At 49.4% G+C, this 10002-nt stretch overlaps 1 protein-coding gene across 1 annotated transcript; it reads right to left on the minus strand.

Moving 5' to 3' along the window:
* Nucleotides 1–1349: 1349 nt before the first annotated feature.
* nob1 (NIN1 (RPN12) binding protein 1 homolog) lies at nucleotides 1350–9958 on the minus strand. Its single transcript, XM_038267415.1, has 10 exons — nucleotides 9841–9958; nucleotides 7980–8112; nucleotides 7476–7609; nucleotides 7328–7399; nucleotides 7121–7255; nucleotides 6924–7043; nucleotides 5126–5350; nucleotides 4956–5053; nucleotides 4710–4854; nucleotides 1350–2351 (listed from the first exon to the last, which is right to left on the minus strand). The coding sequence occupies exons 1-10, from the start codon at nucleotides 9907–9909 to the stop codon at nucleotides 2082–2084; spliced, it is 1401 nt and encodes a 466-aa protein (XP_038123343.1). The 5' UTR covers nucleotides 9910–9958; the 3' UTR covers nucleotides 1350–2081.
* Nucleotides 9959–10002: the final 44 nt, after the last annotated feature.

The raw sequence follows: 10002 nt of genomic DNA on the forward strand, positions 1-10002 counted from the left end.
GTTCTGAGATTAGAGTCAGAATTCTGAGATTAAAGTCAGAGTTCTGAGATTAAAGTCAGAATTCTGAGATTAAAGTCAGAGTTCTGAGATTAAAGTCAGAGTTCTGAGATTAAAGTCAGAATTCTGAGATTAGAGTCAGAATTCTGAGATTAAAGTCAGAGTTCTGAGATTAAAGTCAGAGTTCTGAGATTAAAGTCAAAGTTCTGAGATTAAAGTCAGAATTCTGAGATTAAAGTCAGAGTTCTGAGATTAAAGTCAGAGTTCTGAGATTAAAGTCAGAGTTCTGAGATTAAAGTCAGAGTTCTGAGATTAAAGTCAGAATTCTGAGATTAGAGTCAGAATTCTGAGATTAAAGTCAGAGTTCTGAGATTAAAGTCAGAGTTCTGAGATTAAAGTCAAAGTTCTGAGATTAAAGTCAGAATTCTGAGATTAAAGTCAGAGTTCTGAGATTAAAGTCAGAGTTCTGAGATTAAAGTCAGAGTTCTGAGATTAAAGTCAAAGTTCTGAGATTAAAGTCAGAATTCTGAGATTAAAGTCAGAATTCTGAGATTAAAGTCAAAGTTCTGAGATTAAAGTCAGAGTTCTGAGATTAAAGTCAAAGTTCTGAGATTAAAGTCAGAGTTCTGAGATTAAAGTCAGAGTTCTGAGATTAAAGTCAGAGTTCTGAGATTAAAGTCAGAATTCTGAGATTAAAGTCAAAGTTCTGAGATTAAAGTCAGAATTCTGAGATTAAAGTCAAAGTTCTGAGATTAAAGTCAGAATTCTGAGATTAAAGTCAGAATTCTGAGATTAAAGTCAGAATTCTGAGATTAAAGTCAAAGTTCTGAGATTAAAGTCAGAGTTCTGAGATTAAAGTCAAAATTCTGAGATTAAAGTCAAAATTCTGAGATTAAAGTCAAAATTCTGAGATTAAAGTCAGAATTCTAAACTGAATACTAAACTAAAAAAAAATGTAAAAAATCAGTTAACTTTTTTTTTTTTTTTGCAGTGGCCCTAATCCTCTTCCGTAGTTTTCTCTTAGAGGCTCCATCACGTTATTTCAGGCTACATGGGATCCTTTTCTTAGATATTTTGACTCTTTGAATCTTCTTGACCCTGAGGATACTTTAATGTCTAACATGATCTCTACTTATTTATCTACATTTACATTCATGTCTACCCTTTTTTGATCTGTTTTTCTCTTTATACTTTTTATTTATTTATACATTTTTTGAATTTGTCCCAATAATGTGTCTTATGTTCAGAATGCTCAATAAACAAAGCAAAAAAAAAAAAAAGCATTTTTGGACGATCCCAGTTATCCCTGTTAGAAAAACCAAGAGAAAATATTTGAGCAGAAGCTGCACATCTGCTGGATGCTGACTCTTTTTAATATGTCATTAAATTAATCGTTCATTTCTGCATGTTTTGCTCTCCTTGAACTCAGAGGAAGTCGGCGCGGAGCAGGACGGGGATGGAGGATGTGGGATTTCTGGGTCGGTGACATTTTATCCAGATACTATCAGTCTGTTTGATGTTGACCTGCTGCAGGTTCTAGTTGGTCTAGTTCTATCGGGTCTGATGTGGATCATAAATAAAGGCGTCAATCATCTGCTGCTTTTTATACCAGATGTCGTTCAGGATGTATTTGATCTCCACGACGTCACAGAGACTAAATGACAGGTTTTCATTTTTAGGTTATTTATTCATTAGAGAAAAATAACAGAATCTCCTTAAATTCTGATGGTTTCAGTGAATCTGCTGAATCTTATGGACCTCAGGGTCCGATTCTGCCGGCAGCATTTAGCTCCCGTACCGCCGCCGGGCCTGATGAAGCAGCGGATCGGATGAAGCCAGGATCAACCGACCAGAACGGGTCCAACTCCGCTTCAGATTCAGCTTTAGTGAAACGGGCCTCAGATGTTCATTAAGAAGGAAAATGGGTCAGAAAATAACTTTAAACTACGACCAGAACCTGTGAAAGAAAGAAGTCCGTTATGTTCTGGTTCAATGGTCTGAAACGGTCCGATAAAAGCCTCCAGAACCATACAGGGTCATGGTTCTGTTCATAAGGGGGGGGGGGACCGTGGGCAATGACATCATCACTTCTTCTTGACGAACTTCTTGCGGGCGGCGTTGGGGTTGGCCCGCCTCCTGCCGGCGCCGCTCTGCCCGTCTCGGATCTGCAGGTTGGCGGCTCGGCTGTAGATGTCGTTCTGGCAGAACGGCGCCGTTCCGGCCAGGTAGTCCGGGTCGAACACGTCGGTCTTCTGCCGGGCCTTCCTGGAGAGCCGCTGCTGGGGGAAGCGCTGGTCCTCCACCAGGTGGGGGTTGTTGGCGTGCTTCCCGCCCTGCGGCAGCGGCAGAGAGTGCTGCAACACAGACAGGAAGCAGAACCCGGTTAGACGCGGACCTCCTGGTTCTGATCCGGTTTTAGGGCTAAAACTGCAGACGGAACCGGTTGGTAAAAGGATGATTCTTCAGAACCAGATCTGCTGCAGGTCCGATCCCGCAGAGGTCCAGTTTGGACCCACAGAACTTTGTGGATCCTGGCTGGAGCGACCCGGCCTCTCTGGTTCTGGTACCAATAATCAGTCTAGGATCTTTTCTGGAAGCAGAACTTCTGCAAAACCTCCTCAACATCTGGTCTCTCTTTGAGTCCAACAGAACAAAATGGAGGCAGAACCAGGAAGTGGACCGACCTCCTGCCGGGTGTTTTTATGCTCTCTGATGGAGACACAGAAACATGACGACCTCTGTAACGGACCTCAGAACCAGAACCAGAACCAGGCCTCCATGGAGGAGATCCGGAAAAGCTGGAGAACTCCAGACCCAGAATGTTGGGACCGTGAAGCCAAAAGAGAACCTTCAATCAGCAGAACCCACCGAACCACAGACCGGTTCTGCAGCAGAACCCACCGAACCACAGACCGGTTCTGCTGCAGAACCCACCGAACCATAGACCGGTTCTGCTGCAGAACAGACCGAACCACAGACCGGTTCTGCTGCAGAACCCACCGAACCACAGACCGGTTCTGCTGCAGAACCCACCGAACCACAGACCGGTTCTGCTGCAGAACCCACCGAACCACAGACCGGTTCTGCTGCAGAACCCACCGAACCACAGACCGGTTCTGCTGCAGAACAGACCGAACCACAGACCGGTTCTGCTGCAGAACAGACCGAACCACAGACCGGTTCTGCTGCAGAACCCACCGAACCACAGACCGGTTCTGCTGCAGAACAGACCGAACCACAGACCGGTTCTGCTGCAGAACCCACCGAACCACAGACCGGTTCTGCTGCAGAACAGACCGAACCACAGACCGGTTCTGCTGCAGAACCCACCGAACCACAGACCGGTTCTGCAGCAGAACCCACCGAACCACAGACCGGTTCTGCTGCAGAACCCACCGAACCATAGACCGGTTCTGCTGCAGAACAGACCGAACCACAGACCGGTTCTGCTGCAGAACAGACCGAACCACAGACCGGTTCTGCTGCAGAACCCACCGAACCATAGACCGGTTCTGCTGCAGAACCCACCGAACCATAGACCGGTTCTGCTGCAGAACCCACCGAACCATAGACCGGTTCTGCTGCAGAACCCACCGAACCATAGACCGGTTCTGCTGCAGAACAGACCGAACCACAGACCGGTTCTGCTGCAGAACAGACCGAACCACAGACCGGTTCTGCTGCAGAACCCACCGAACCATAGACCGGTTCTGCTGCAGAACCCACCGAACCATAGACCGGTTCTGCTGCAGAACCCACCGAACCATAGACCGGTTCTGCTGCAGAACCCACCGAACCACAGACCGGTTCTGCTGCAGAACAGACCGAACCACAGACCGGTTCTGCTGCAGAACCCACCGAACCATAGACCGGTTCTGCTGCAGAACAGACCGAACCACAGACCGGTTCTGCTGCAGAACCCACCGAACCATAGACCGGTTCTGCTGCAGAACAGACCGAACCACAGACCGGTTCTGCTGCAGAACCCACCGAACCATAGACCGGTTCTGCTGCAGAACAGACCGAACCACAGACCGGTTCTGCTGCAGAACCCACCGAACCACAGACCGGTTCTGCAGCAGAACCCACCGAACCACAGACCGGTTCTGCTGCAGAACCCACCGAACCATAGACCGGTTCTGCTGCAGAACAGACCGAACCACAGACCGGTTCTGCTGCAGAACCCACCGAACCACAGACCGGTTCTGCTGCAGAACAGACCGAACCACAGACCGGTTCTGCTGCAGAACCCACCGAACCATAGACCGGTTCTGCTGCAGAACAGACCGAACCACAGACTGGTTCTGCTGCAGAACCCACCGAACCACAGACCGGTTCTGCTGCAGAACAGACCGAACCACAGACCGGTTCTGCTGCAGAACCCACCGAACCACAGACCGGTTCTGCTGCAGAAGCGACCGAACCGCGGGCCGGTTCTGCAGCAGAACCCACCGACCCGCGGACCGGTTCTGCTGCAGAACCGACCGAACCGCGGACCGGTTCTGAACCGGTCCAAACGTCCTAAACGGGTCCTGTTCTTGTGTCTCTGAGCAGATCAATCTACCGACCTGCAGGATTTAGTTCATAGAAACTTTTATCAGTAAAGTTTGTTTTTGAATCTCTGGTTAAATCAGGAGGTTTCAGGATCAGAGTCGGATCAGAACATCAAAGATCCATGATTGATCTTATCAGAACCAGCAGGAGATCCTCACCCGCAGCCCTCGGGGGTTCAGAACCTTTGGGTTCCTGGAGAAGTGCATCTGGACGCTGCCGTCGTCGTTGAGGGTCACTGCCAGCTTCTTCAGGGTCCGGTTCCCACAGTGGGGGCAGAAGGCCTTGTTCATGTTGCTGGTCGTCCTGGAGACAGAACCTTCATGTTAGAGCAGAACCGAAGGTTCTTCATGGACACACCGAGGCCAGACGGTTCTGACCCGTCTCCCTGGAAGGGACTCACTCACTTGAAGCAGGCGTGGCAGCGCAGGATGTAGCTGCGGGCCTGTTTGATCACCATGCCGTTCACAGACAGAACCCGGAGGCCCATCTGGATCAGAACATTCTGGAAGAACAGGAACTTCATCACACCTCCTCTGCAGCGCAGACCTCCAGCGTTCAGCTCAGAGAGCCTTACCTGCATGGCGAAGTCGGTGGTCAGACAGCCGACTCTGACGTCAGCCGGTTCCGTCCAATCAGCTGACTCCATCTTCACCTGACTGATGTTACTGGGAGTGATCCAGCCCCCACCACCCCCATCATCATCATCCTCATCCTCGTTCTCTTTATCCTCGTCGTCTGATTGGTCGTCCTGCAGCCCCCCTGCCCTCTGCTCCGTCTGCGGTGAGGCTCTGTCTACATCCTGGAAACAAACACCAAAGGTTCAGTAGCTGGATTTACCATTAAGCCGATCAAACACTGGACCATTTTCCAGTCGTGGGAGAATTATTCGATCGGGTCAACTTTCATCCTGATGGTGCATCGTGTAAAGTAACCGGGGGCTAACGAGGGACGATCGGCCTCTAACGACCCCCCCCCCCATCAGGAATCAGAAGGTCAGGAGAAAATTAAACATGTCTGATTTTCAGTCGGCCGTCGTAAGGTGGTCGTAGATAAATCGCTCAGAGCGCAAACAAGGATTCTTCTTCTTCTTCTTCCGTAGTAGCCACGTTAGCTCAGCCATGTCTTTGTCCAAATCCGTCGTCTCCTTTTCTTTTTAGGGCTTTCAGCACTAAATCGCCCAAATATCCAAGGCAGCGCGTTTCACTCTAGTGAGCTTCATGTTCCTCTGCTACAAGTTTGGCTTCAGATAGACGAGTCCGAGTAGCGCCATCTCACTGCGGAGCTGAGTCCCACCTGGTTTTTAGACGTACAGTGTGAGCAGGTAGATCGCATCAGAGCGTCGGGCCGAACATCGTGAGCTGAGAACTTTTAAACTCTGCGGTTTCATCGTATAGTGTGAGCTGTAGCTGCACGCAATGATTGGAGAAAAAAATAAAAATGGTACAGTGTACGCCTGGCTTTAGGCAAAAGGACCCGGCCTAGGACCCCAAGTTCCTGGGGGAACTATTCCGTATTTGTTTTTTATATAAATCCTTTCGCTAAAATGCCATCAGAACACTTAATAAGCGTTCTTATTAGACATCTATGGTGCCCAGTCCACCGTATCCGTGAGAACCCCCCCCCCCCTTCAGTGTCCACCATATTGGATCAGTCCATTTGCTGCACATGTTCAGAAAGGTCCAACCAGACAGCAGCAAACCATTTGAAAACAAACCATGCAAAGAGCAGTGTTGCCAACTTAGCGCTTTAGTCGCTATATTTAGCCACTTTTCAGACCCCTCTAGCACTTTGATTTCTAAAAAGCTCCTAGCGCCAAATCTAGAGACTTTTTTCTGCTACTGGAGACTTTGGAGACAACATCTAAAAGCAGCGAACTCTGCTCTCCAGAGAGGAAAACAAGAAGAAAAGGGACAAGAAGAGAGGGACACAACCCAGAACAGATAATGGATGTCTATTCTATTAACATTTCTCTATCTGGAGAATGGGGCTGTTCTATGCGTTGTCTTAATTCAAAGGGGCCCCTGCCTGTCTTTGCCCCGGGCCCCAAATTTCCTAAATCCTTCCTGGCCCTGCTTGGATCAGCACTTTATTCTGTTTCATAGATCTAGGATGTTCTAGATGTGATGATCTCATTCAGCCTTTAGCCTAAAGATGCTTTGCTAACACCAGGAGCCAAACCAGGAAGAAAACTGTTCCGTCTCAAGAGGCGGGATTTCCTGAGAAGTAGCCAATCACAGGCAGTTTACTTTCTCAGGTTGGTTCCTCCCTAAAGTGACACACAAACCCAGACCCTTGGTGACCCCAGAGGTCACGGGTCCCTCTGCCTGCCGTTCTAGTCTCGGGTTCTAGACCAGGCTGGGCGATGACCTCACCAGTAGGGCCAACAGGTCGTCGTCGATGCAGGGCAGCGGGTCCCTCCAGAACTGGAAGCTGTTGAAGTGTCCGTCTGGGACCGTCTGTTGGACGTCAGCCTCCAGAGACTCAGTTGGACCCTGATGGAACAGAACCACGGCCCGTTAGTACCAACGACCCGCCGGCTGGAGGCGGAGTCTGCAGGGCGCCGACCCACCAGTAGCTCCAGCAGGTCTCCCTGGATGCTCGGCAGGGGGTCCCTCCAGAACTGGAAGCTGTTGAACTGGTCCGACTGGTCTGGGGACTCCGCTTCGTTCCGAACGTGTCCGACGGCCGGACCGTCTGCGGACCTCTGAGGAGACAAACAGAACTCAGGCTTCCCACACTGGGTCCCGGAGGTTAAATTCAGCGGCCGGTCCGGTACCTTGGAGGGAAAATGGAATCCTGCGATGTTGACTGGAGCCTCTGGGTGGCGCCGTGTGCTCTGAACATTCACCTGAAACAGAAGTTACTGGTTTAACTTGTGACACCCGGAGCAGACGGATGAGAACCCAGGCAAACGGAGCCGCTACCTTAAGCTCCGGTTCTGTCTTCAGGTGATCCGGTCCAACGTGCTCCAGCTCCAGCTGGTAGGTCAGAGCCAGAACCTTGATGTCGGTGGCCGACAGGCTCGGGTAGTCCCCGGTCTTCTTGGAGAACTCCGTCACTGGAACCATAAGAGGAGCCCAGGATGACTGGACCAGAACCTCGCCGAGTTTCATGACTGGACCAGAACCTCGCCGAGTTTCATTACTGGATTAAAGTTTAATGCTTTGGTTAAACTAATGACCCAGTTACCCCTGATTAGTATTTAGTCCTGGTGTGTTCTGGGTCGGTTAGCGGTTGGTCCCGGTGCGTTCTGGGTCGGTTAGTGGTTGGTCCCAGTGCGTTCTGGGTCATGTTTCTTACCGGTTCTGATGTGTTCTGGGTCGGTTAGTGGTTGGTCCCGATGTGTTCTGGGTCGGGTTCTTACCGGTTCTGATGTGTTCTGGGTCGGGTTCTTACCGGTTCTGATGTGTTCTGGGTCGGGTTCTTACCGGTTCTGATGTGTTCTGGGTGCGGCTCCTTGAAGATGAGCTGGTATGGCAGGAAGGCCAGGCTCCTCCTTGTGGCTCTGTCTCTGATCTCGTCCAGAACCTCTTTCAGAGTGTAGATGTTCCGACCCATTTCCTGCAGCAGAAAACAAACGGGGTGAATGATTCTCAGCAGTGGCGGTTCTAGAAGAAAAGTCTACCAGGGGGCCAGGAGGGGGCAGCGTTGTTTTCATGAGGGAACAGAAAAGCATGAAATTAAAAAACAAGAGATTCAACTATATTAAGAGAGCTGCATGAAGTGAAATTTCTATTCAATTAGATTTAATTAAAATTCTGTGTCTTATTAGGGCAATATACATTCATAATTTAGGGATTTAACATATTTGTAACTTAAAGGAATAGTACACCCAAAACATGATTAGCCTTCATTTTCTACTCCCCCCCATGCTGAACAACACTCTGGAGTACTTTTTTGATATCTCAAATGCATCTGGAGATCTGGGAGGCTTCTTGCTGTCTGCTGACATTCAAATAATGGAGGTCTATGGCGCCCGAGGCAGAAAGGTCCATAAAAGTCCACAAAAAACGTGTCAATATTCCTCCATACTGCTCGTCCAATGTATTCCAAGTGTCCTGAGTGGGTAGCGTCCAGAATTTACTCGAAACAAAGTCATTTAGAATGTTTTTAGAGCATAAACAGTAGTGAATAGGATTTCCTGAAAGCGCGTTCACGAGTCTACGGAAACCGCGGCAGACCAAACCAGATGAAAGTGCGCATTCAGCTCGGCAAAGAACTCATGCTCTTCCTCAACACTGAAGTCCTCAGACATTTTTCTTTCGTTGTTTCTTTCTTTGCACAGGTAAACAGCACATTTCTTCTTCTACGCTTGCATTATCGGCAGAGCAGACGCTGAATGCGCACTTTCGTCTGGTTTGGTCTGCCACGGTTTCCGTAGACTCGTGAACGCGCTTTCAGGAAATCCTATACACTACTGTTTATGCATGGGGGTGAGTAGAAAATGAAGGCTAATCATGTTTTGGGTGTACTATTCCTTTAATTTAAGTAAAGTTACAGTTTTTCAATCAAATCTGAATTAGAAGTCAAGAAAAACAAATGAATTCAGCTGTAAAAATTAGACTTTTTTTGTTTTGAAAACATTTAGCAGATGAAAACTGGGATCCTACCTTAATGCCACTGAAGCCTTATTATCACCTTATTGTTTTAAATTATGAGTAAAACAAATTTTGTAAAGACATAAATGAAATAGATCCAAAGGACCTCTCAGTAACCATGTCTGTTCCAGCGCAGGGGCCATAACAGGGGCCAGGACATGATCTACAGGGGCACTGGCCCCCATTGGCCCCTGTCTAGAACCGCCCATGGTTCTCAGGATGGATCCTCCTGGTCAGGACAGAAGTTCTGTTACTGCTGAACAGAACCTCAGCAGACATGGAGACACCAGAGTAGTCCAAAGAGCTCATGTCTCGTGGTTCCGGTTGCCATGGAAACATGGTCTCTGATTCCAGAACACCTGGCAGGTGACCCACAAGCCAATCATGGACAGGCGCTACCACAGCAGCTCCTGGACTCCCTGACTGGTCCCAGCTCAGGTCTATAGTGGGTGGGATCCCGCTGTGACCGGGATTATAACCCTGTTAACTATCCTGGAGGTTCGGTACTGAATGGTTCTGCTCTGTGACCCACCGTTAAATCCTCCCCCAGGCTTCCCAGCAGCGGACCGAGGCCACATTCTGGCCGCTGAAGAGCAGCTGTCGTCGGTCTGCCTGCGGAGCCTCCCCTCCCCCCCAGCCGAAGCTCCGCCACCGGCGGCCCGGCTCCGCTCACCGGAACATAACGACTCACCTGCAGCGGAGCTTTCTTTAAAAACGCTCCAGCATCCGCGACAACATGCTCCACCAGGGACGGCGCCATCTTGCTTTGACGACTGGAAGCTCCGGCGACCAATCAGAGGCGAGGATACGGTCTGATGACGTAGAAGGTGCTTTAAAACCATCCTCCGGGTGG

The sequence above is a fragment of the Cyprinodon tularosa genome, unplaced genomic scaffold (genome assembly GCF_016077235.1).
Source record: "Cyprinodon tularosa strain WSP-4 unplaced genomic scaffold, ASM1607723v1 ctg672, whole genome shotgun sequence".
NCBI classification, from domain to species: Eukaryota; Metazoa; Chordata; class Actinopteri; order Cyprinodontiformes; family Cyprinodontidae; genus Cyprinodon; species Cyprinodon tularosa.

What these genes read in the sequence shown, in the direction of transcription:
- nob1 (XM_038267415.1), bottom strand. Translation starts at nt 9,909, where the DNA reads ATGGCGCCGTCCCTGGTGGAGCATGTTGTCGCGGATGCTGGAGCGTTT. An exon ending in AGACAGAACCGGAGCTTAAG is followed by an intron (nt 7,400 to 7,475) that starts GTAGCGGCTCCG and finishes CTTCTGTTTCAG; the next exon opens with GTGAATGTTCAGAGCACACG. An exon ending in CCACCGACTTCGCCATGCAG is followed by an intron (nt 5,054 to 5,125) that starts GTAAGGCTCTCT and finishes CTGTTCTTCCAG; the next exon opens with AATGTTCTGATCCAGATGGG.